This window comes from Athene noctua, chromosome 2 (assembly GCF_965140245.1).
Source record: "Athene noctua chromosome 2, bAthNoc1.hap1.1, whole genome shotgun sequence".
In the NCBI taxonomy this organism is placed as follows: Eukaryota; Metazoa; Chordata; class Aves; order Strigiformes; family Strigidae; genus Athene; species Athene noctua.
The window spans coordinates 114,808,214-114,834,471 of record NC_134038.1 but is presented as its reverse complement, the minus strand read 5'-3'; the positions used below and the strand labels follow the sequence as shown (position 1 = coordinate 114,834,471).

The 26,258-nt window shown below is 41.5% G+C and overlaps 2 protein-coding genes across 4 annotated transcripts; one reads left to right on the top strand and one right to left on the bottom strand.

Moving 5' to 3' along the window:
• The first annotated feature begins 438 nt into the window (after positions 1-438).
• On the top strand, positions 439-11,002 carry LOC141957019 (isopentenyl-diphosphate Delta-isomerase 1). Of its 3 annotated transcripts, none has more exons than XM_074897958.1 (5): positions 439-455; positions 5,151-5,293; positions 6,230-6,322; positions 7,640-7,770; positions 8,654-11,002. In XM_074897958.1, the coding sequence occupies exons 2-5, from the start codon at positions 5,152-5,154 to the stop codon at positions 8,969-8,971; spliced, it is 684 nt and encodes a 227-aa protein (XP_074754059.1). In that variant the 5' UTR covers positions 439-455; position 5,151; the 3' UTR covers positions 8,972-11,002. The 3 variants fall into 3 exon arrangements, with proteins under 3 accessions (XP_074754059.1, XP_074754058.1, XP_074754057.1); XM_074897957.1 differs by lacking the exon at positions 439-455 and adding an exon at positions 4,246-4,452 and having other exon boundaries at positions 5,133-5,293; XM_074897956.1 differs by lacking the exon at positions 439-455 and adding an exon at positions 4,246-4,452 and having other exon boundaries at positions 5,130-5,293.
• A 951-nt stretch (positions 11,003-11,953) lies between these two features.
• GTPBP4 (GTP binding protein 4) lies at positions 11,954-23,987 on the bottom strand. The gene is made up of 17 exons (XM_074899950.1): positions 23,858-23,987; positions 22,171-22,341; positions 20,808-20,911; positions 20,594-20,730; positions 19,891-19,991; positions 19,420-19,512; positions 18,717-18,908; positions 18,572-18,637; positions 17,738-17,827; positions 17,196-17,306; positions 16,849-16,926; positions 16,689-16,740; positions 16,010-16,110; positions 14,908-15,105; positions 13,932-13,997; positions 12,673-12,807; positions 11,954-12,144 (listed from the first exon to the last, which is right to left on the bottom strand). The coding sequence occupies exons 1-17, from the start codon at positions 23,903-23,905 to the stop codon at positions 11,992-11,994; spliced, it is 1,896 nt and encodes a 631-aa protein (XP_074756051.1). The 5' UTR covers positions 23,906-23,987; the 3' UTR covers positions 11,954-11,991.
• Between the last annotated feature and the right edge of the window lie 2,271 nt (positions 23,988-26,258).

The following is a 26,258-nucleotide window of genomic DNA, read 5'->3' as shown; positions in this document are numbered from 1 at the left end:
ATTTGAGATTTCTCTGGGAAAGCACTTGGCAACTTTCTTATCCTCTGGAGCAGCTCACTCTCTCGCAGCAGGGGGGCAATACAGAGATGACCATTTTTTCCTGAAGAAAGGCAAAATACTGCAATAAGGAAAGACAGGGGCTTAACTTTTTCCTTTATGCAGGGTGTCTCTGAACTGAAAATTAACAGGCCCTGCACAGATGCATCTGATTTGTTCACAAAAAAAATGGCAAGTGGCCTGTTGTCACTCTAGCCCTATTACTGGTTTGGTTTTGTCATGGCACTACAAGAGTACCAGGCACTGTGTAACGTATATGAGAAAGTGCAGAACTAAAGTCCGCACCTGCTTTTCACAAACTACTTGTTTTAAAACAACAGACACAAATAGCAATGCAGAAGCCTAGGGAAATGTGGCAGTACAGTAGCATCTTACCAACAGCTAAGAAGCTTTTTAATATGCATTACAGTAAACAGAGTGGCAAAACTTGGGTTGACCTAGACATCACCCAGACATACTTCTGCACCCATGGCTGCACTTGAGAAGGTAAGATACAAGGCTTAGGAAACCATCAACAGAACAGAATAATAGTTGAATATCCCAAATTAAGATTTTTCCAAACCTGTAAAAGCAGCAGGGAAAGGCAGAACCTCCTGTCCAGAGCTCAAACGAAAAGAAAGAAGAAAGAAAAACAGATCTAAGGGAGAAAAGGACTCAAGGGTTATTTCTTCCTTCATATAGGAAGACTCCCAAATAACTCCTTCCTAAAAGAGAGGTTTCCTGTATCATTAATCATCATCTGAGGCTGTACAAAAACATTTGGAAGCTGTCCATCATAGCACTTTTTCCACCACACTTGAGATAGCAAAACTAAATACAAATATGACATCCTACTTATATATTTAGCATACGTGTATTGCATTTTTACTACAAAGCCATCTGTCTTCTCTGAAGCAAGCTGAAGCCAAGCCCCTTTCCTGAAATAGGCCCTTTAAGAAAGAAGGGTCAGGTGAACAACAGCAGGTAAGTTAGGACTGGGAGATATTTACCTCCCAGTTCGGATAAAACGGAGGCTATTGTTTGTTCAGCACGTAAGTGGATCACTTAGACAAATGTTTTCTGAAGAACTGTGACTCCAGGGCAGGAGCAGGCTTCCAAGAGGGATTCTTCAGGACGACCAGGAACAAGGACAGCTTGATAGCTGAGAAGGGTGAACTGGAAGTGTTAAACATCAGAACGAGTGAACAGGAAGCTTAAAAAGAGGCTGGTTGGATGTGAAGGGTGGGGAAAAAAATCCTTAATTTTCCTTGTCTGAAAACTGAGGAGAGGCATGTCTCAAGAGTCTATCCCTTCTAGGCTGGGGTCAAATGCCAGGTTTGTTCAGCATTTACTTCATCCTGTGTTTTACCATCTTCTTGTTGAATTTGCTGGAGAATTCAGATGCTTTCCTCCAGTTTCATGAGGGTTGCATTTCCCTTCATCTTAGATAGCAAGATTCTGTTAGTGATTTGCAGCTGGTTGGATTTTCTGGTGGAATGAGAGACTTCCCAGTGGTGACAAGAAACTGCTTTTCCTTTGTTAGCAGAATGTTTGGAAACAGTCAGCAGGCTTCAGGAGATGCATAAATTAAGTCAAGTCTCAACAGCATGTATATGTCACTTCAGGCATGCTTCTGTTTACACAGGATGAAGTAAAAGTTCTGAGGTGTCAGTGAAATGCATACCACTACAGAAATGAGGATGCTTTATTTTCAACACAAATAGGTAATTTGAAAGTACAGGGCAAGGAGGAGGAGGGGAGCAAGAGAAAAGTTGATACAAGTGACATAAAACACCTGATCCTGGAAGTGTCTTTGGTTAAAGACTTGGGAGGTAGCTCCCTTGTCTGTTTTGTGAAAAGGGTTTATTTTGTCTCTCTCATCCTTTTTGGCTGCTTTTTTTACCTCTCATTATTCACCAGATCTTGTTGTCTGACATTGTGCTCACCAAGATTGCTCCAGGTGACGTGTTTTGTTTATCTGCACAAGACTGGAACTATAGTGGTTTCTGACAGTCAGGTTCTAAAGTGCCTGTGTAGATGCTCTCAATAGTTAATATTAGGGGGAAAAAAAATGTCTTTTCTCCATTACCTATAGGGAACATTTTTCTGGTATCCCTCAGCTGTGTAGCCTGAATGTCACTGTGTACATCTGCTCACAGGTATATGTCATCTGCCCTATATACAGAGCCAGTCTCTGTCTTTTAGGGTAGAAGCTGCTACTGCAACAGAGCTTCACACTCTGGAGGGTTGGTTAACTCTGTTGTCTTCATACAAAATGCTCGTTTGTACTGTCCATCTCCATAGTTAAAAAAGAGTATTTTTGATAGACCTGTAGCTTGTATTTGGTTACATTAGGAAAATTTTAGAAGAAAAATTTGACAGGTTTTTTTCATCTGGAACAATGAAACTATCAAGTGATTGATATGGTGAAGGATGTTCTCAGTATTTCGACAAAGCTTGATCTCCAGCTACTGTGTTTTCATGCTAAACAGTGATTCAGGATAAAAAGTAATCCATATACACTTCAGTCCTGTCTCAAAGTACATATTAATTTTTATTAAGATTCCTGTGACATTGAATATTGCATTTGTAATATAGTAATGGATAACACAATATCAATATATTCATAGTATGTTGTGTTTTATATAGTTAAAGGCATATGCATCAGCTGGCACACTTTTTTTTTTTTTACTTTTGATGCTCTCTGCTGGTTTCAAGTGGCTTTCATTCAGACCAGCTCCTGCCCTTACTCTCCATTCATCAGGTTCTGCACAGGGGAATACCTGTAAGATAACCCCCCTTGTATGATATTAACTGTCAGTTTGAACATCTTGTTCTGCTAATCATATGTCTAAATGAAAGGCCATCTGTCCTGTTCACAGAAAAAAAATCAAACAAAACCAGACTGAAATGATGTGAGTGGAGAGGCAATCAGAAACAGTGATGCCTCCAAGACAACATGTGAAATATCATTTCTAGGCCTTTTATGGAATCCAACCACGAATCTAAAACTGTGGACAGGCAATAAAACAGCAAAAGAAGTCTTGCTCAGAAGGTACTCAACTATGGTGGTGTGAAGTTTTTACAGAGGCTGGTATCAAAGTTCCTTGGCCTTTAAACTGGGTATCTGTGCGTATCTAGAACTAGCCTGTCTGAGCAGTTCATCTTGACATCTTGCCTACACGTGACTCCTATCTAGAAACTACGTTTCTTTCTGTGTCCCTAAAAACTTAATGAGTTAGGCAATTTCAGAGCTTGACTAACACAGCAACTGTTTTCTACAAACTGTAGCTGTCAGTGAAGGAGAAGAGACAACTGGCCCAGTATTCCCCAGAAACAGACTGCAGCTGATAGCACTATGGCACACACTTAACCTCTTTAACTCAAGGGGTGTTACTGGGGAGCAACGGAAAATGTCCAAGATTAAACGTGCAACAGAGACTGCCAAAAAGCCCTGCCACTCTGTAGTCTTGTGGTTATGGCATCTACCCAAGCGAACACTCCCAGAACTCAACATAAATTCAATCCAGGAACTGTTAACCACAAATGCAGGCACTCTTGTAGGAGCTAGCACTTCGGTGTAGTCCTTCGGTTTTCATGGATGGGTGAAAAGCCAAGGAGCAGCGCTTAGCGTTAGAAATACTCAAACCACCCGATTACTAAGAGAAGACAAAGGCGCCTTTCATCCTTACAAGTCACAGCAGCAGTACATACAGTAACAGTACGCAGTTTGCTCACCAGATGAAGGCCTAGAGGCCGCTCTCCTGCCCTGCCACGCCCTGCCCGTACAGAACCGAACCACATCCAGTCCCGCCCCAGCCCGGGGAGCCCGCCCGTCTGCCTCAGCGCAGGCTCCGCTGTACGGCTCCCTGCCCCACCATATCCCCGCAGCCACCGGACCTTGGTGCCGCCTCAGCAGCAGCTAGACCCGGACCCGGACCCGGACCCGGACCCGGACCTGAGCCCCAGCTGCCGACCAGCGGCCTTGGTTTCCGCCCATCCTGCCGGAAATGGCTGTGCCCCGCCGGGCGGGGCCGCGGCCTGACCCGCCTTCCCAGCTCCCATTGGCTAGCTCGCCGCTATCCTTTCTTCGTATTGGTCACCGCCTCTCCCCAGGCGCCTTGCGGTTGGCTGCGCCCGCTGTCTTTCGCCTCTGTCGCTGTTAGTCTCTCCTGCGGGGCAGCGCTTGCCGCAGTGGAGCGATCGGGCGATGCGGTGACGTCGGTTCTCGGGGGCGCTGCCATTGGCGGCAGCCGGGTGACGGGCGATGTGGCGCGTGTTGCGCCGCGCCGCTTCTGTGGGCCGCAGCCGAGCCGCCGTCCCTCAGGGGCGTTGCTGTCGCCGTCGCGTGTGGGGCTGCCGCCAGCCGCTCTCGTCCGCCGCCGGCCTCTGCGGGGCGAAGGTCTGGACCGAGAGGTGAGGGGGGGAGCGGAGCGGAGGGGCGACGGCAGCCCCCCACGCCGCAGGGGAAGGGGACTGCGGGGGGACGGGGCCCCAGCCCGCTGAGGAGCGGGGTCGGTGAGGAAGGGGCTCCGGAGGGAGAGGGCGGCGGGAGCTGACTGGAGCACACCCTCGGCAGGCGGAGGCAGCGGGTCACGGGCGGCAGAGACGGGGTTTGGGGGTGCCGAAGCCAAGTGCCTCGGGCTGCGCGGCTTGGTCAGGGAAGCCTTGTAACTTAGTTCTTAACTAATGGGGGAGGCAAAAACCTCAGGCATGTCATGCCCGGCATTATAAATGTAACCCAGCGGTAGCGTGCAGGGCTGGGGGCACTGGGCGGTTAGACAAGGTGAAATTTGGAATTGGATTCCCTATGCTAGCAGTCTCTCCAAATGTCACTTTTGGCGCGGCTGTCTTGCAGCAGCACCTGCACGGGCTTTCAGAGAAACAGAAAGGAAGTCTTTTAAGAGCCTACCAAATGCTGATGTGATTTGTGTCGTGGATAGGAAATTTCGGAAATCTAAAAGCATGCAAATACCAAAAAATATAATAGGTGCACAATTTACACCATGTCAGAAAACCTAGCCAGTGGGTTATTTCTCGTGCTCTGCCCAGAACCTCATAGATGTTACTGTTACTGAATGACTTTTTTTCAGTAGAACCTGTGCTGCCATCACAATGCCTGAGGTAAACACAGATCACCTGGATGAGCAGCAGGTGCAGCTCTTGGCAGAGATGTGCATTCTTATTGATGAAAATGATAATAAGATTGGAGCGGATACTAAGAAAAACTGTCACTTGAATGAAAACATTGATAAAGGTACAGCTTGCTTACCTTCTAATTGAAACGTTACATTGATTGAATATTTTCAGAAATATAGTCATGATGAAATTAAAGTCTTAATCTCAGGCAAGTGTTGATCAAACCAGGGCAACTATTTCCCCACATCGGACTCCTACCCCAGTTTACAATATTTGATTTTAAAACTACTGCAAAACCAGACGGTTGGCAAAGGAGAGCGACGTGTGATTGCACATGTAAGCTGTATGTAGCTTTTTCTAAAGAATGCCACTTGCTTTTTTGCTGAGTTCTTTTGAAATATAAGAGATTCTTGATTTTTAAGTAATTCACACAGAGTTCTACTTCAAATACCGCTAATAGGAAAGGGTTTTTTTGTTGTTGCCGTTCTGATTGATTGTAGGTTTTATTTGAGGTTGGTCAGATTCAAGAATTCTCTTAGTGGTTTGTGACCTCCTTTTCTGTACGCAGGGGAAACATCTTCCCAAAGAGTGAGGAATAACCAACTCAAAAGGTGCAGAAAACAGCAATTGTACTGTTTTTAAGGGAGCCTGTTTTCCATTGTACTTCCACAATTCCTAAAGCATCTTGAAAGTCCATGCAGTTTTTTAGGAATTTTTGAGTAATTTCTTTTTGCTAGTAAATTTATGGATGCTGAGCCCTCCTTTAGAAGCTTGCCTGAACATGCATCTTCAGAATGGTGAAATGAGCAAGTTTAGTATAACTCAGTTCTCTGTTGCATTGTTGTTCTTGGCACTTTCCTAATTTCATAATGTTGTGCATAAGCTGAAATAGAACCTAAATAGTAACTCTGAGATTTTTATCAAATCCTTTTTTTTAAAATATATGAATTTTAAATTAGATTACCCAAAAATGAGGCTGCTCTAAGCCCTTGAACTGTCTTCATATGTGTTTTTCTGCTCTGCTTAATAGCTGTCTGTGGTTTTTTATTTTTAGGTTTACTGCACCGAGCTTTCAGTGTTTTCTTATTTAATACAGAAAATAAACTGTTGCTGCAACAGCGGTCAAATGCAAAAATTACATTTCCAGGTTAGTACTGAAACAAATTGTATTTATCAATGTTTTATTTAATATTTTTAAAAGTATACCAGTCTAATCTTACAGTGTAACTTATTCTGAGGTTTTACAATTTACCTTTGCAGAGGAGAGAATTCTAAATACTTCAAAGAGTTGGAAGATGTGCTTATCTTGTGGATGAAGTAAAATAATGGGAATGCCAGCTTATTGTTATATATGTTCTTGGGAAATGATTGTCCGCTGACATGTTTGATCCTGTTTATGCAAGTTGCAGAGTGTGTGGTGTTTACCTCCTCTGCTGCAAGACATATTTAGTAGAGTTGAAGCAATTGCTCTGGTAGCTGTGGAGAGCGTTCTTGTTCCACTAGTAAAGACACATAGTGGGTGTATAGCAGAGCCTTGCAGCTTGGAAGCGGTTGTGTGGTGCTTCAGTGAGATCTGTAGACCTTTATCGGTGTATGTCTTAACAAACGCTTTTTTAATGATAGAAGAAGTGAGACTATGTGGCCAAGCTATATATGCATGATTTCTGAAGGTTCTTGAACTATTGCTATCAGATGCCAAAGGAGAGGCATAAAAATAAGTGGGATGAAAGAAAAATGCTTACACAAGGCATGTTGGAGGAAATGTAAAGCTGTCTGTTTCAGAATTTCAGATGGAAAACAGCTTCAGGTGTTTCTAACCCTCTTCAACTTGAGGAAGAAGGACATTTTTTTCCCTCCCAGGGTATCTTTAGAGATTGTTTTTTCATTTTTTCCTTGACTGGCTAACTAATCAAAATGCTCCAATGTAGATTGTAGGTAATCTGACTCTATTTTAGATGCTTTTGAGCTAGACCTTTACAGATTAAAATTTGGCCACAGTTACTCTTCATAACTGAGAATTAATTTTTAATATACTTAAAACAGAGTATAGAGGATCTGTCCTTCAAACACAAGCATAAACTATTTACTTACTCTCAGCTGGTCTTGAAGCTCTGGGAATATTTTCAATATTCTGTTGCATATAAACTTCTAGAAGTAATTTTAATTGGCATTTGCACGATAAAAAAGGTCTTCATAAACTGGCTCTCTAAGTAGATGCTATCTTGGGTATGAGAATGTGTGTCTTCATGTGCTTCAAACACTAACCTGCAAAGTACTACTTGATGCAAAATATGGAAAGAAAAATAAGAGGTGAAAATACCCTCCTTCCTCTCTGACCCTTCCCTGCAAGAGAAACAAAGCTGTGATGTGTTGAATGTCCTATGTCTCTGGGTTTGTTTTGGGGTTTGTTTTTTTTCCAGTGCTTTATATGTGTCAAAAATGTACTGATACAAACTTCTTGCAGATTGTTTTACCAACACTTGTTGCAGTCATCCTCTAAGCCATCCACTAGAACTGGAAGAAAATAACGCTATTGGTGTTAGGAGAGCAGCACAGAGACGACTGAAAGCAGAGTTAGGAATTCCCATGGAGCAGGTAAAGGAAGGAGGGAGAAACGGGAGTTCTTGCCGTTGTTTGCTGATATACACCCTAACTGCATCTGGCAGACAGGGTCAGCCTGAAACCTAAGGATCAACTTAGGCGGGCCCATGGCAGAGTGCCATATGCATTCTGTGTGACTGGGGCTCCTGGAGGGCGTCGCTGTGAGCTGCTGTAGCATCCCTGTGCAAGACCCTCTGCGATCCCAAGTTTCCTATGGGAAGTAGGGTGGCCTGGGCACTTGGTGTTCCTTCCACATCACCCAGCCTGTTTCTGGTACCTTCCTTTCTGGTGCCAGTTTGGGAGCATACACAGTGGGGTGAAGCTGCCTGGGTTCCGCTTGTGGTCGAAAAAAATCTCTTTCCACGTTTTGTAACTAACTACATTTGTGTTGTGGGACATGAGAGAAGCAGTGTGCACCTGGGAAACATGGTGGGTAGGTTGTTTCCAGGATTAATTACCCCATCTGCAACTTGCGCAGATCCCTGGTAGGTGGGGGTTATGTATATGCAGGTCTGACCTCTCCTGTAAGTAGCTGTCAAGTTGTTTCTTGGGGAGATGAGGGGCAGGTGCAAATGTTTGTGTTCATCAGTGCTTTGGTGAGTGTGCCTTAAGGTCTGGTAAACATTATTTAAAATTTGCTGGATAGAAGAAATTATAGGGTGAGTCTGACTAGAGAAATGGTGTGCAATTCGTGTCATCAGAGTGCAATAAAAATTAGTTTTCATAGTAATTCTTTGTGACAAAGTACATTGCAATTGTACACTTGGGGTAAAAATAATTTTTAAGGAAGAGGGTAATAGCTGATAATTCTTCTGTAAAGCCTGGCAGTGCTGTTGTTCTGGTTTGGCACCGACTCTGACAAGTGTTTTGGTCATAGGTAACTCCAGAAGAAATCTCCTATCTGACAAGAATTCACTACAAGGCCAAGTCTGATGGGATCTGGGGGGAACATGAGATAGACTATATCTTATTTGTGCAGAAGGACGTAACGCTGAACCCTGACCCTAATGAGATCCAAAGCTACTGCTACGTGACGCAGAAAGAACTGAAACAGCTCTTGGACAAAGCCTCCAAGAATGAAGTGAGGATTACTCCGTGGTTTAAACTAATTGCAGAGACCTTTCTTTTTAAATGGTGGGATAACTTATCTAACTTGAACAAGTTTGTTGATCATGAAAAAATACACCGAATGTAAACAGCTGGGGTAGAAGATGCTGAAGGCTGCCAGTGATGGGCAGTCTCAGTAACAGTGGTAACTCATGACTCTTGAGTGCAGAGAATTGGTCCACCTGGAGCATGTTTAACAAATATATACAGAGATGGTTATAGCCAATGGGTTTTGTTCCCTTTTCACCTCCTCTTCTCCCCAGCCTTGCTTCTCTTGGGTGAATTAAGCTGGATCTCACATATAATGGGTAACGGTAGCATAAGAAACCCCCTGGGTTCATCTTTCTCCATTACCCAGCGTGACACAAAAGATCCTTGGTAGGTGCGTGCCCAGTTCGCTCTTACCTCCTTGCATAACTTAACTGCACATGCTGGCAAGGAGTCTGGGTGCCTCCTGCCCAGCTCATTAGCTAGAACTGGTGTGTCCCCAGCTGTCTGTGACTACACCTGCTGGCACAGTGATTGCAAAAGAATTTGAGTTCTACATTTATGTTGGTAAGACTAGTTGCCTGAAGAAAAAACTAGTTTGTTCCAAGTGATGAGGATGATTTTAACTGCAGAAAGCAAATCTCTTCAGCTACTATTAAATAAACCAAACACATAAAAGCTTAAGTAAGGGGGCTGGTGGTGCGGACTGAGTTTTACTTTGAAGTGCTGCAATGTGTGTCCTAGCTTTAGAGAATAAATGGGGGGTTGGTTTGGGCTTTTTCCCTACCATCTTTTTCTGGTTAGCTGATGACCAAGTACTGGACATCTCTAAATAAAAAAATAATGATTAATTATACTAAATTAAGTGGTATATGCATTAATGGCTCTTCTCTATCTTCTGGAAAACAAAGGTACCTTGATACAACCTTTTTTTCCTTGCAACACCTACTGTAATAGTTTTTCCAAAGTCTTGGAAGACTCAAAAACCCCTTGAACTCTGAAACTGAAGACTGACAATTTATGTACTTACACTAATTCTTCAGTTAATCAGAAATTCAGCCAGACTGCAAGAGCCGATCCTTTTTGATCCTGCAGTCAGTTGCTAGTAGAGTTTTAATAAGACAAATATTATCAAGTGTATCTCAATTTGAATTAAAGTGCTCTCCACACACACATCCCACTCCCACCCTCCATCTTGTGATTTCTTCTGTTAGGAGTCTACTCGACCTGGATTTCTTAAGGTAACTTCTCCCAGAGATGTCTTGATCAAAGAGGAGGTTTTTCATGCTACTTCTAGCATGTAAACTACAGTGGTTCTAACGAGTCTGTGTCTGGTATCAAGGCAAAACTAAATTTCTCCCATGGTCAACACGTTCCTCTCTCTCATCCCAGTTGTGACTGCAGCACTGAAGCGTCTGTGTCAGCATCTCCACTGGTTCAACACTTAGGGGTTTTAGAGGCAAGTTTGTTGTATGTTGACCTGAATTGATGTCTTGAAGCAAATAATAGTGGATGAGGGAATAGTGATGCAGTGTAACAGCTCTCCTGAATTCAGTGCCATCAGCCGCATTACCCAAGTAACACATTAGAAAACTTTGCAAATACATAAAACACTTCAAAGAAATACTACCTTAAAGGTAAGATGATGATTAAAATTAGCTAACCTAAAACCTTGGATTGCTGTTTTCTTTCCAGACTTTGAGCTGCAGAAAGAATAATCTCTGACATTACTACACTGTAAACAACAACATTAAGTATTGAACATCACTGAAGCAGTATGATGGGGGATAGCAGGGCATACATTTATTTTAACAAAGTTCTACCTTTCTAGTTCAAATGGCCAGCTTGGAGCCAGAGCTGACAAAGCACATCCTGAAGTAGAAATAATGTGCATAGGGAAGCTGAAAGCAAAGTTTTGCTAAACAGCTCTTCAATATCCCTTAAAAAGCTTTGACTAAGTTCTTGACGTTGAACATTTTTGCAGCCTTACAGTATGCTTTCAATACTATTACATGAAGTAGATGAGGGAAACTGGATTTACACATAATGCTCTAATATTCTAAAGTTGACATCTGAACACTCTTACCCTGTCGTATTTAAAAAACAGTAATAATTTTAAGGATTCTTCCCCCTTTTTGGGTTTTTGTTTGGTTTTAAACCTGCATATTTCACTGGATTTCTGTTTAATCTTTAAAACTGCATTTTAAGTGTATTGTTTAGGCACCACATAATTTTACCAACCTCTAGATAATTCATACCTTGTTCCTGACCAACTAGGGGCAAAAATGGACTATTTCATATTTGACAATATATTTTGCCTTGAACAGATAGGACAAAAATTTTTTATCAGCTTCTGAAGATAAAATGTCTTCCTAAGCAGAGGGTGACAGTAGCATAACTGACATGCACTCAGGACAAAATTTCAGTCTGATCCTCATTTTCTATGTATCTGAAATATTAGAAGTTCTAAGTTGTACCCTTTGCTGCCCATGCTGTTTTGGGTTATTGCAGATGGCAAGTCAGTACTGCCACTGCCGTTACTCCTCCAGCTTCAGTCACCGTTCAGCCCAGAAACTGGCAGTACTTGTCCCATTCATTCCAAACTGGTTCAGCGCACGAACACTAACTTTGGGTAGTACTTGCCCACAATTTCAGCCTTCACGTGCTACATAAACTCATCCCTTACTATACATCAAAGAATTAACTTGTACACAGAAAACCGAACCTTACTGATGCAGGACCTTATGAAGCTGTGCATTTTTAGTTCTGATGGTAGCTTCATTAACAAATACTTCCCATTTCTAGATTTAACCTCATTTTAAATCTAGTTTTACATAGAACTTTAAATGCTTTATTGCTACGTGAAAGTCAGGAGTAAGAAAATGGCATGAAGTATTTTTTATGTCTATTTAGAAATAGTTTCTGCCCCCGGTATCGACAAATTTCTCATGGTATTACTTAAAACAGCAAGATCAAGGTCTCAGAACTTTCTGTCTCTGAGCTTCAAGTATCTTAACCACTAACACAAACCATGTACTGTTTAAACACTCTATATGATTAAAAAGGAAGACAGGACTAGAAATTAGTTCTAATAAACTTAGTTTTAATTCAGAAGACTGCTTATCTTCTCTGTGTTTTACCAGATTTTCTCTTTCCAGCCAGCAGATGCTTTGGCTTCAAGTCAAATATATGTCTGTCCGACTCTCCTTTCCTGCCCAGGCGATTCATTTTCTTCTGAGCTTTCTTTGCCATAGTCTTGACCTTCTTCACCATCTATTTAAAAATAAACAAACATGCAGAGTAACTTCCTCACTAACTCAAGTAACGAGCTTTACCTACCTTTTAAAAAAACACCAAGCGAGATGATTTTAACAAGGACATTAACTGACACCCAATATATGCCACCATACGCAACTCTGGAACAGCAGCACTCAAGTGACACTATTCCTCCTTAGCAAAACTCTTGTTTTTCCAGTATGCTAACAGTACGATCACGCTACCCCTGGAATTCCTAACTTATTAAAGGTGGAATACCACCGTTTGTAGACCTCTTACTTCATACTTGCATTTAGAAACAAAAATTTAAAATGCACTTTCTTTGTATTACTATGTCTTATTTGTGGGAATTAATTAGGCATTTTTGAAGTATAGAGAGTCCAAACGAACAGAAGATGAAGCTGCAAAGACAAGAAAGATGACATCTGGACAAACATCACCGGCCTAGCGTGAAGTTTCCCAGAAGCTGGTTTAAGTAAAACCATGCTGATGTGATTGCTATAAAGTAAGTAACTTTTAACAAACCTTTTCATCACGAAGACCAGAAACATCCCGTGGTGTGCGAGAGGAGCTGCGACTGCGTGCCACAGATTTAGGGGTTTCAGACTCATCACGTTTACGTTTCCTTGTAACACTACGGGACCTTCTCGCATAATGTGCCTGAAATTCAAAGCATCACTTTAATGATTAAAACCAGGAACAATCAGCTCAGACATGCTCCATTTCTCATTAGGCTAATAGGAAAGAACAGGAATTGGACTGCTGGGATGCATCACACCAGCTGTTCCATAGTAACGTAAAGACCTTATCAACTTTTGGTCACTGCCTCTGTCCTACAGTAATATTCAAATTTTGGTGAATATTAGCATATTCTTTTCACAATTATTAACTCCAGTTCTCTGCTTTTTTTCTGAGTAGATTCTAAGTAATGGGTAAAAAGACACAGACAAATTAATGCATAGGAATACTGAAGCAATTTTGCAACAGGAAAAAAGTGAGGAAGAAAGCTACTCTCATTAGTGGTCTGTTTACAGGACAAAGCCCTAATGAATTTCAGACATGAAGACTTACCCTCCTACAGATAAATTCCTCCACACTGAGATCACTCCTAAATCAACATGGTATGTCAGCTCTGATAAGCATAAATGCTTGCTTCAGATGTGTAGTGTTGACGTTAGTTGTTTCCTAAGTTCTTGCTTAGTGAAAGAACTTGAGGTCTCAAGATCTAGATAGCCATCATACTGCTGGAGTGGCTGTACAAAATGGATTTTTTTTTTCCATTTCTGACAGAATGAAATGTCTCCTGAAGGCAAATCTATGTTTGAAGTACTTTGGCTCCCTTAATCTAAAGATGCCAGTTGCCCTCAAAAACTTCAATTACAACTCTCAGAATTAATGACTTGTAAAAAAATAAAGCCTGATCTGTCATTATTACTGTTTCTGACATAGCAGTGTCTCATTCAACAAAGCAGACTTGAAAATTAAGTACATTTAGCCAAACTGTTATTGAATCCTACACAAATTCCAAAATAATCCCTAATAAAAAGCAGTGCATATATTCTTGATAGCTTATTTTTTCAGCCTACCCAATGTGTTTTGATCACATCACTCAAAATTGCCAGTATCAACTGCCTCATCTGAGTTTCCTATTTTCTCCTTAATAGATCCCACCTCTCTCTTGTGCCAACTGTTAATAAGCATTTCAGATGTGCTCAGAGGAATTTAGCATGTGATGAAATTGATCCCTTTTAGATAAACATTGTGTTTAATTAGCAAAAACTTACATCATCTTTATTAGTCATGTCGAGTCCAAGATCAGTCATTTCTTTCTCTAGCACCTTCCGTTGGACCTGGAAAAAAGACAGTTAAGAAAACATGTTTCTTTCCAAAAAGCATGGTTCTATCTTACTTTTTGTCTTAATATACCACCATAAATCCATTATATTCACAACATATTTATTCCTTTAGCACACGCCACAAACAGATGATGGAAGTCATAGCTTCATATTTCATTTATGCAATTCAGTTCTCTTCACCCACAAATCCTTCTTCACAGGATTGCAATGTTGTAGCATTCCTTAAAGATATTTCAAATAGTTTTGCCTTTTGCAGGGAAGATGTCAAAGACAAGAATTTCAGTCAGAAATGTTTTCTTCTCTCCCAAAAAGCACACACTTAGGGGAAGGTAAGAAATACTGGGTGTAAAATCAGCTAGATTCATTTTCTCAAAATGTCTACTTATCAGTTTCTTACTTCGCAATTGTCCTGGACTGGTCAAGAGATTCTGACATTAAAAAACCTAGGTTCCAGAAAGAAACATACAATCTTTTCCAGCATACGGGAGGGCCTCATAACAAATTTTACATGATCATGATTTGAAGTAACTATATAATTCTCCCAATTATTTGAATTTAAAGTAAGCAAACAAACAAACAACACCAGTAGCAACATACAGTATAGCAATCCAATTAAACGAGCTGAACTGTATTCTTCAAAACTTTTTTTGCAATATACATATATATACAAAATTTTACAAAAGACTCACTGTGTGCCATGAAACAAAAAGGCTACTGTCACTCACTTGGTTTGGCCTCCACAAGTAAGTGGTGACCAGAACTCCTAGGGGCACAGAAGGAAGCATGCAGCAAGGGAAAGGGCCAAACATGAGAAAAAGTGCCAAGTTCCACTACCCGATATTGGTTTATGTTTTCATAAAGTTATTATGCATCAGCAAGATTCTAGAGTATGTTTTATACTTGCCTTTTTCGCTGTTCTAGGCATCCTTGGACCTCGAGTATCTTTTTCCTTTGACTGCAGGATTTTCAGTTTCTTCTTTTCTCGGATCTGTTTTGCCAACTGTCGGATTTCCATCATTTCTTCATCTTCACTTTCCGGTTCACTGTCATATTCTCCAGCAGCTTCTCTCAGCTCTTCCTCTTTCTCTAATTCTTCCAGTTTCTTAGATTTTGAAGAGATGAAATGAGAATCAAGAAGATGCTCATCAAATCCTTTACTTACAACCCTCAATATTACATTCTGGCATGGCTCAGGGCCATGACAGCATGCAGACCCTTCAAAGAAAGAACTACGTTACTTGATAATGACCCCTTTGGCCACACTTAATGCAGCTGGTGATACAGATTACTGTGAACCTGTGGGGCACACTACTGTGCAGACTTATATGGTCACATTGCATTATAGCTTGGCTGTATTTGTGTGACTGCCCTGAAGCTGCCCACTGTGTGAACACAGGTGTACTATCCTGTGAACTGTGCTAGCTGTGCCAATTCTGGAAACACACTAAAAAACCCTTCTCTTTCTACATTTAGCATGAGTCTGGAACACCAGCAATTCAGATGAACCCAACTGTATAACTGGAGGCTCCAGTCTGCACTCATTACTTCTCCTTGACAACCAGCAAGAAATAAGAACAGTGCTTTTTATTAAATAAAAATCTTAAAAATTGAGAATTCAGTCCATTTCCTTAACATCATATTCCAGTAGACATAAATTTGATAGGTGAATTTCATATTATTAATAATACATAAGGTTTGATAGCTACATTCCTTCTGGCTATAGTCAAGAGAATGAAAAAATATAACTTCTCCTGCAAACCTTGTATTTTTAGTATGGAAAAGATAAGATCACCATCATTCTGACAAGCTAAAGCAATTTTCCATTCTTCTGGAATTCTGTTCTTGATCATTCAGAAAACAGTATCTTTTCCCATGGCAAGTGCAATGTAAAAGAACTTGTTCTCATGACATATTGTTTTAAATCTACAAATACAGTAATCTAATTTGTAAGCAAATCAAGGTATGAAGAAGCAAGAAAAGTGTAAAAAGAATAGTGGAAAACTCACTCTCATTATATCCGGATCAATGTAGTCAAGTATATTATGACCTTCCCATATCTCTGGTATCTTATCATATTTTTCAGATGAATTCATTAAGTCCCAGTATTCTTAAAAATGTAACAAAAATAGAGACAAAAATAATTTCAAAGAATGTTCAATGACAGAAAACAACACTCAGATCTTTTTTTTTTTTTTTTTTTTAAAGTGCCATATCCCCAAGTAGTAAGAATCTGGTAGCATCTCTGACATATTCACAAATACTTCTGATCTCCTTCCTACCACCAAATATTATTCAACAATGACATGAACCACTGCCAAGCCGTAATAAGCAACAGATACCCAGCTGAAACAGAATACATGCAGTATCTCTCGTATCAATACTTTCTTCACAAAGAGAGCATCAAGAATTAATGAGGTAGTACAATATAAAAGGGAAGGGAAAAAAACACTTGAATCATCAGACCAGTCACTGTATGTCTGTGACTCTAAAATGGGAAACAACTGAGTAACAAACAAGGAACAGTCACTGAAGACTGTCACTGAACAGTTCTGGAACAGAAGGACAGTATGCAATAAAATGATGGCAGTGCTACTCAGTTGAAAGGAGTCAGGTTTAGCTATTCTCCCTTGGAACTAGCCAAACTTTACTGCTTAGTAATAATACTGATTCTTATAGAATACTTACTCTGCAGATCCAAAACATAATCATCTCCCATTTCAAGTTCAAGATCTCTCTCCTGCAAAGACATGTGTGGCTTTATATTCCATCTAATTGAGAATCTATGGGCTAATATAGCAAACTTAAAATCCACCTGCTGATTTCCTAATTAAGAGATGCCACTTACCAACTTCCTCCTAGGTGTGTCTACTTCCATGCGTTTCTTACGTGCTACTGCTCCCTCAGGTATAAAAGGCAGCCGCTCCTGAAATTAATTCCACAATCCACTCCAATAAGAAAGGGGGGAAGAAAGTTTGCACTGATTTTTTTTATAATGCTATAAATCACTATCGCAAAGTATGTATTTCTGAAGATTCCAAAATCCCAAGCTGACTCTCCCAACAGCAAAAGCAGTTATAGATAAAAAATAAGCAAATTTCACCATATGAATCTGTTTACGTCAAGAGGAGAGAATTCTTATCCTACTTAAGAAATACTGGGAAATACACTAGAAAGTGTACACATGTAGCCTACCTTGTTATCTCTTCTGGTTGGCATGGCCAAATGTAATCTATTCAGTACTTCATTCACTTTATTTCCTTTCATTTTAGTATCAACACGATGGGCCAGCAGTCTGTCACAGGCCTGAAAGCACACATGGCAACATAGGCAAGGAATGAAACCTTCCCGATACAACACGACACAACAGACTTTCAATCCCAAATATCTAGCTCATCTGTCTAATCTCTTATCTCTCTAGCTCTCAAGAAAGCACTGAATTACTTTAATTATTTTATATAAAAACTATCATGGGAAGATGCATATGGTTTTGGGGGGTTTTTTTACGAGCTGACAATAAGAGAAAGGAACAGGACTCAGAAAAACTCACCAAATTTTTTTTAAACTATACTTTGTACTAGACATAATTTTCCCTTTGCACCTGATGAGGCTCAACAGACTGTAAAGGATAACATGCTTTAAGATTATCACTATAATGCAGTTTAACTGAGATTAAATTCATACAAATGAGGCAAAATGTTAGCTGTTCATTTGGAATTAAATTGAGAGAGACTTACCTCTGTTTTAACTTGGATTACACCTTCTTCTGTCAGAGTACTTGTCTCTATCACAGAAAAGCCTTCTGCTTCAAAAGTTTCAAATATTTTCTAAAATAGAAACATTATCCCAAAGAATGACATTTGGATAATTTCTTAATGTACCAATACATTAAGAACAGATCTTAACCCAATACCCATACATGCAACTTGTGACTATTTGATTAGAGTATGTTTCTATAAAGATGACAGAAACTTTACAACTATAGTTCTATTTAATCTGTTTCTTCTTTTATAAGCAAGTAACTAGTTTCTAAAAGGCATCTATAAATGACCCACAAGGAAAAAAAAAAAAAAAAAAAGAGAAAAAGAGTGAGAGGAGCACAAATGCTACGGGTCCTTGAACTTACAGATACACAAGAATTAGCCCTGCGTATACACATGTTGCCCAGTGGGACCTTCTACTGCAGCTGTTTAGCAACACCTCTCAGTCTAGTCTTCACTGATTCTGAACTCTTACTGAAATGATTATTGCACAAAGCTGTTCAGTCTTACTTCCAACTACAGTAGTAACTGAAATTTCTCACAGTGTCAGAGATTTCTGAAACCACTACGGGCTTGCTTTCTGTTTGGCATTTACAATATTCAGTCAAGGACGTACATTAGACAGTACTTAAGAAAGATATGGGTCAAGACCTGGAAAGCTACTTTCCATTACATTATTAAACAGTTAGATAAAGAAATGATCATGTAGAAGTTTTTGCCCAAAACAAATGATAGCTGTCCACAACACCTGCACATAGTATTTCTGTATACACCAGAAGACAGAGGGAGAGGTGGGAGAAGACGACTAACCTGACTCTCTTCAGGAAGTTCTGCAATCCTCTTCACATCACATTTGTTTGCAACAATTATAAGTGGCTAACAAAAGAAAAAAAGAATAATTAAACTTACCATGTTATAAAAGCCAGGGGCTTATTAATAACGTAAACAAACCTACCTTGTTAGCAAACAGTGGCTTAATATTCCTGAAGAGCTCTACTTGCTCCTCCAGGCTATGCCCACACTGCTCAGACACATCCATCATATAAAGCACAGCAGCGCGAAGATGTGCAAGTGCAGTTATAGCCTGCATCTCGATGGTGTTCCTATCCTCCAAAGGGTGATCCAAAATGCCAGGAGTATCTACTACCTAAATTTAAAATAATTAAATCAGGTCTTAACACAGGGTAATTCATACACTGTTTAAGGACGTGTGCTTGATTTCTGGTCAATACTGCCTTTTTTTAAGACAGCGATATTCTTTCCTTTCAGTCATAAATAAGACTGTAAACTCAGCCAAATTGAGAATGTGAAAATGGAGTAATGGGAGAAGAAAGAGGTTTCAGAATAACCAGCGCTCCAAGTATTGAGCAAGCAGAGGAAGCCCGGGCCCAGAATTCGCCAGTGGTAAAATGTGAGCTGACTTTAGTCAGTAATTCCACTTCCATTCTTCCCTCAAATTGAAAACACACCTATACATGTGTATTTTTAGAGGAGATTTTGACTACTGCCCTCATTTTGCACACTGGACGTTGCACAGCAACTCTCAGACACAGCATGTCTCATCAAGTTGCAAAAGTGCAACTCACATTGCAAAATGGCAAACAAGATTATAACCAGTTAATTCTTTAAAGAAAATGTAATATAGTAACAGTTCTTACCTGCCAGCGCAGATACCTGTAATCCATATGTCCCACAAAGAGAGATTTTGTGGTAAAGGCATAAGGCTGCACTTCTACATCTGCTCTTGTAACCTTCAAACAAGATTTATTCACATTTACTGAAAATTTCCTGAAGCTGCAAGCAGTATATCATAATACACTTGTTTTGCCACAAAAAAAAAAATCTTAAAAAGATTATTCTGGCTTCTCTGCAAGAATTTATCTATCAGAAAACAAATATGTTAATGGGATATATGCTATTTTAGGGGAAAAAAAAAATATTTCTAAGAGCAAAATCTGTTGTAATTTTCCATTTATCCTTCCAGGAATTTCATTCAACCTCTACTCACACATTTGAATTTGATACTGCTCACATCAGACAGTGCCATAATGGTAGCAATTTTTTAAAATGTGACCTTATTTTAATTAAATGGTGTCTCAGTATTATTTTTGAAAAGAACATTTACATACCTTATTTATAAAGCTAGATTTTCCAACATTCGGGTAGCCACACAACAGAAGAGTTCGTGTATTGGGATCAATGGTTGGCAAACGGGACAAATGTTGTCTCACTGAAATATTAAAAATATTTTAAAAATATTTGCAATATTTTTTTTACTGAATTAGAAATTCATATGCTGAATTGTTTATATACAAATTAGTAACTTTTCTGACACTATAATTTGATTGACCATTTATAAAAATGTGTAGTAGTTTGTAAACTCCACAAGTATCTACATACAACAAAAGAAGAAACTTAATAAATAATTAAAAAAATAAGACTGCTGTCTTTTAGCTAGAATGACCCCATCAAATCAGGCAACATAACCTGAAGGAATAATAAGGCTGAAGGAAGAAGTAATGTTTGGAAAATGTTTAGCACTATTTTTCAAATATATGTTAGTAAAAATAATGATAAATAAAAGCATGACCGTGACTTTTAAGCAAAGAAAAACGTTTTATAACTGCTAGTAATACCATAAAATTTAAAGGCTTTTCAAAGAGAAAACTAATTAGTTAAAAAATAAATTCTAAGTATTTGGGGATTTTGAAACTACTTCTGTTTCCTGTGTCTACATTCTGATCAAACACATTCTTCTAACTGTTATTAAGTCTAAGAATAAATTTTGCATCTAATTCACACACCTTACTTTAGCTTATTTATAACACAAACCTTGCTCCAAATATTCCAGGCTTTGTTTCTGTCTTTTGATAATTGTGCACATTCGTCCCAGAGCGGCACGTTTCAGCTGTTTGCAGCGGTAAAGGGAATCACCATATTTCATCAGCCGCACATAGTCTTTACCAACACTGTGGAGACAAGAAATAAGAAGCTAGCCAACAATCATCCAGGCAGGTACAAAATTGAAGACATTAATGTCCCTTACTTGTCAATCAGATTCTTGGCAATATTAATCTGTCCCAAAGCCAGCTTGTAGTGATCTTTGTCATAGAGAACATTCATCAAATCTGCATAAAAAGGATGAATATCCTAAAACAAAAGCAAAAAATAAAATTAAGTCTAACATTCTCCTTCTTTAAGATGACTATTTATTGGCAACTATGCAAGTTATTTTTTTTTCCCTCCAGTATAGCAACACAAACGACAGTACAAGCCAAACAGTTTTCATTACTATCTTATATAAGAAAAAGAATCTGCTTCGTCATTAAATGCATAAATCTTATTCACTTTGAATTTCTTCTACAAACACATCTTGGACTCATTCATATGGAGTTTCTATTTCATCTTTTGCTTTGCACAACACTTCGTATTACAACTCTGAGGGCTTCTTTTTAAAAAAGGAAGTAATTGCAAGAAGGCTGCAATAGTTTCTAAAAGCAAATTCATACTATACCACCCACACAGCACCACTATCAGTTCCTCCTTTTTCTCGGTGCTAGATTAAATTTTGTGTAAGACTGGATAAGAAGGGTTTCTTCAATGCCCAAATAAATACTGCAGCTTTTCAAGGAAGCAGCATCGTTGGATCAAATCTTTTAAACAAAATATTTCAGCTACTTGTGTACTTATCTGCAGAAATTTCATCATGTGACGATAAACAAAATGCAGAAGGTATCTGTGGGAATTCTGCAGTAACAGTGGATATGAAAACAATCAGCAAAAAATATGGTTGCAGGTCAACAATTTAAGCATGAGAAAAAACTGCCTATAAAAAGTCCCACCTGGACACATGGATCCAGGTGCAGTTGTTGGGAAGTTAAGACTATGTGCATCTTGTCAGTGTATTTCCAACGCTATCCTTTTTGGGGGCAAGAACAATGTTTATTTTGTCAAAGTAACTTCTGAAGAACTAAAGATGGGAAGCAGTGTGATACAGTTGGATATTTCTTACTGCAAATATTTTGCAGGGATGACTAACCATAAGCACAATTTACGTACATATACACAAAGAAGAATAAGCAACATACTTTAAAAACCCCACTTTCTCTTCATTCAACAGCAACTTCTGACAAACATTTGATCAGTTAAAACCCTGTAAAACCCATCCTTCAATAAACATCCATGGGTACAATTTAGACTTCTTTTTGTAGGAGGAACATAATATTTTTGCAGAAAAAGTCTTCCTAAGATTACTCCCAGTAAAACCTACCGAGAATCAGTCAAAACTGTCTACACAGTGAATGAACAAGATGTTACTCAGGCCAAAACAAAACTTGAATAAAACCAATACATTGCTGAAGTATTCCTGAAAGCAAAGCTCGTTTACGATCAAATGGCAAAACACTTACATCTAATTTGGGGAAATCCATTAAGATCTGAGTGAGCCTATCATGGTAATTTTGTTGAGTATATTTGACTTTTCGCATGTAGAAATGTCGAATCCGATGGATTTGATAATGTTTATGAATGACGGTTGGAGTCTTCCGCTGAGTCTTTGACAATGTCAAATCTATGAAGTCCTGCAATCAAGGAAACATAATTAACTATACAAATTCTCAAGTTCTTATAGACCTATATGTTTCATTTTGGTGGAGCATGCAAACCAGTTAAGCACATCCACGCCATACATGGTCTGCAATGTATGTTTTAGGATAGGTTCCCATCTCTGGGGATTAACAAGCAGTTTGCACATTCCCTCTCCAGTTTTCACTTCCCTTAGCAGAGGGTTGGCCTCCCATCCACAGCTGCAACAGCAGCTGCTGGGGAAGCGACCGCAGCTCCCCCAGAGCCTGGAGCCCGGGAGGGTGGCAGGCCCAAACCCCGCCAGGAGCTCTCTGCCCACCACACCTGTAACTAAAGTTCCCTCGTCAGACTAGGAGAGAACTTTTATTTCGAACAAGCGTGCAGTTTCGGGCTAAGGATGACATGGTCTTGGAAAACAGGACAGATTTTTGTGGTGGCCACTCCCACGGGGCTGAGATCACAGAATCATCTAGCTTGGAAAAAACCCTGAAGATCATCTAATCCAACCATTAACCTAACACTGACAGTTCCCAACTACACCAGATCCCTCAGCGCTGTGTCAACCCGACTCTTAAACACCTCCAGGGATGGGAACTCCACCTCCCTGGGCAGCCCATTCCAACACCTAACAACCCCTTCTGGAAAGAAATGCTTCCTAATATCCAGTCTAAACCTTCCCTGGTGCAACATGAGGCCATTCCCTCTTGTCCTATTGCTTGTTACTTGGTTAAAGAGACTCATCCCCAGCTCTCTGCACCCTCCTTTCAGGGAGCTGTAGAGGGCGATGAGGTCTCCCCTCAGCCTCCTCTTCTCCAGACTAAACACCCCCAGTTCCCTCAGCCGCTCCCCGTACGACCTGTGCTCCAGACCCTGCACCAGCTTCGTTGCCCTTCTCTGGACACGCTCGAGTCATTCAATGTCCTTTTTGGAGTGAGGGGCCCAAAACTGAACACAGGAATCGAGGGGCGGCCTCACCAGTGCCGAGTACAGGGGTCAGATCCCTTCCCTGTCCCTGCTGGCCACGCTATTGCTGACACACGCCAGGATGCCATTGGCCTTCTTGGCCCCCTGGGCACCCTGCTGGCTCCTGTTCAGCCGGCTGTCAATCAACACCCCCAGGTCCCTCTCTGACTGGCAGCTCTCCAGCCACTCCTCCCAAAGCCTGTAGCCTGCTGGGGGTTGTTGTGGCCCAAGGGCAGCCCCGGGCATTTGGCCTTATGGAAATTCCTCCAGTAGGCAGAGATGCGCAGCCCCAGTACTGCTCCTCAGGCCGCTACACCCCTCCCTGACAGGACCCCCGCTCCCCGCCGTGGCACAGGCCGCCAGGCCCAGCAGCAGTAACCCAGGGCGGGCCCGCGGGCCCCGTGGCAGTGGGAGGAGGCGAAGGCCGAGGCCACGCCGACAGCACGAGTGGGTGCGGGGGGAGGACAGCGCTGCAGGAGCCGCCGCCTGGCGGGAACGGAAGGGCCCGCCCCGCGCTGAGGGACGGGGAGCGGGGAGCGATGCCCGTACCTTAGCGGACGGCACCACCGTAATCTTCTTGAAGTTGTAGAGCGCCATGGCAGCCGCCCGAGCCGCGCCGCACGCCGCCGGAAGAGGGAGAGAAGCAGTTCCTCTCGCGAGAGCCCCGCGCTTCCGTCGCGGGCAGGCGGGGAGGCCGGGCCGGGCTCAGGGCGGCCGGGTGGGGCGCGCTGCGTGCCGCCCCGCGACTCCCCTGCGGGCTCTAGAGCTGGGGAGACCCGGTCCCGCTCCGCTTGGGGCCCTCTTGGCCTGCGTGAGCTCGGGGTGCTGGGCGGACCCGCTGTCGGGAGCGACGCGGCCGATTAAGCTGGGGTCTTGCCAGAGAAAGACCAAACCGTGAGCAGCAAGCACCAGCCCCTTGGTATGATTTAGAGCATGTTTTGTGCCCTGTAGGACAACGAAGGCAAAATGCATCCTCACCCCTGTTCGGTTATGTGGTTAAAGGCAAATTTCCATCAGTGCAAAAGAGCCGAGAAAAAGGACGGGGGAAGGGACCCCAGTAACCTGCTGCTCTGAGGAAAGCAAAAAAAGGAGTGCTAGCCCTAAGGCAATGTTAAGTAGATAACATTCTTACAGAAAACAGGATAGTAAACTAATCCCTGTCTTTGAGATAAAGGGGGAGGCATTCCAGCTAAAGGACTTACTTTCTGGGACATCTTAACAGACACAAAAGTTCCAATTAACAAAACAAACAGGTAAAAGGCCGACTACAACCTGGAGGAACCAAAGGGCCAGAGAGCATGCACAGGAAGCAAAGTTGAAAAATTCAAGAAGAGGAAGGAGACATCTGGACTTTGCTTAACAGCAGGACACCGTGAAGAGGACCACATACTTCTCTCCTTGAATAATTCTAAGAATCACACCTATTTCCCGAACTAATTGTAATAACCCAGCCCTTCCAAATGAATAGGTATGTTTTGTTGTAATAAATATCTGGCTACTTGCCAGAGACGGTGTGCAAGCTTTGTGGAGCAATCCCCTTGCACCCCGGCCGGAATAAACATGCCTGCTTTATAACTCTTTCTGAGTTGTAGAGTTTGTTTCCACACCTCACTGAGCAGTGCCAAGGGACCCCTGACCCGTCTCCTCCCCAGACCCTCAGAGTGAGCCATCGGCTCTGTGGCCCAGCAGTGCCTCCCACCAGGCGGGTCACTGGAGAATCTCTCTGGATCACCCCGCAGATCATGCGGATTACTGCCTGCAGGGATGTGGGACACCTTACAGGATGCTGGAAAGGGCATTTTAGGATTGTACAATATGGGATGTTGAGAGAAAGGACCAAAGCTGGGAATAGGAAGGGGTTAAGGTGGGTAAGGGAGGAAAAAGCATGGGGAAAATTGAGAAAAAAGGGCATAAAAGACAACAGTAGCATGTCGACAGGCTGGTCAGTACACGTGTCTGACCATGACCTGCACACCTAATCGCTACAGTCAGTCCTGCCTTACTAAACTCCATTTCTAACCATTTTCCTGGTTGAGGGAGCAGTCTATTCTGCACCTGTGTGTATGGAGCCAAGTGCCTGCCACAGGAAAAGGCGCAAAGATTCACAGCAGCCACATATCTGGGGTGCCAGGAGCTGGAGGGACTGCGGTGCATGCATGCTGTATGTCAGTGTATGTATATGTGCATACATCGTGTGTGTGTGTGTGTGCAACAGGGAGAGCAGGGGCTCATGGGGCCAGCTACTGGCTACTCTGCATGTCGAGGGTCTGCTTGGCTGGCCGTATGCACAAGCAGATCTGTACTGTGCAGGCATGCTCCCGCTGTGGGTATGTGCTTGGCCTCCCTCCCAGCTGGGCCTGGGACTGCAGAGCTGCAGCAGCCTTGCCTCTGTCAGGCTACTGGATTCCTAACCCCAAACACACACACTCTTACTTCCTTTTTTCTTCCGGCCCCCCCCCCCCCCCCCTTTTTTTTTAGGAGCAGTTTTCAGTGACTTGTCTCATACCAAATTGTAAATCTTTTCAGATAAAGGCAAAGCCTGAGTGAATTCTGGAGCAGTTTATGATCTTGACTATACCCTGTGCTTTGTTCTTTTTTGTGTATCTCCAGCAAAGATGAGATCCAGAGACCTCAGACATAAACTTGAAAGATACCTGAATGCAGGTATATACTGCTGTCTGCATGTCTATCCCCGTTTTCTACTTGACACTAATAGTGAGTGGGCATGCACTGATATACAACAGTTTTTAAAAAATTACAAATTACATGATACACTTTGGAAGGCAAGTTAGATGAAAAATTAAGAATTCCTTTGGCTTCCACACTTCTTTTTTCTCTCTCCACACAAAGCATGACATTTTCCACTTGAGAGCATTTAGTCATGTATTACTCTGTTGTTGCACATTTTTCTACAGTACTAGAAATTTAAATGCTTAACCCCTTTCACGTT

Bases quoted from the DNA above. Each gene is read 5' to 3' on its own strand.
- LOC141957019 (XM_074897956.1), top strand. From the start codon at position 4,304: ATGTGGCGCGTGTTGCGCCGCGCCGCTTCTGTGGGCCGCAGCCGAGCC. The intron at 5,294-6,229 runs GTACAGCTTGCT...TTTTATTTTTAG, and splicing joins GAATGAAAACATTGATAAAG to GTTTACTGCACCGAGCTTTC. The intron at 6,323-7,639 runs GTTAGTACTGAA...AACTTCTTGCAG, and splicing joins TGCAAAAATTACATTTCCAG to ATTGTTTTACCAACACTTGT.
- GTPBP4 (XM_074899950.1), bottom strand. From the start codon at position 23,905: ATGGCGCTCTACAACTTCAAGAAGATTACGGTGGTGCCGTCCGCTAAG. The intron at 18,909-19,419 runs GTAAGAACTGTT...TTTTAAATTTAG, and splicing joins ACAGGTATCTGCGCTGGCAG to GTAGTAGATACTCCTGGCAT. The intron at 13,998-14,907 runs GCAAGTATAAAA...TCTTTTTTCCAG, and splicing joins TGCCTAGAACAGCGAAAAAG to GTCCAACGGAAGGTGCTAGA.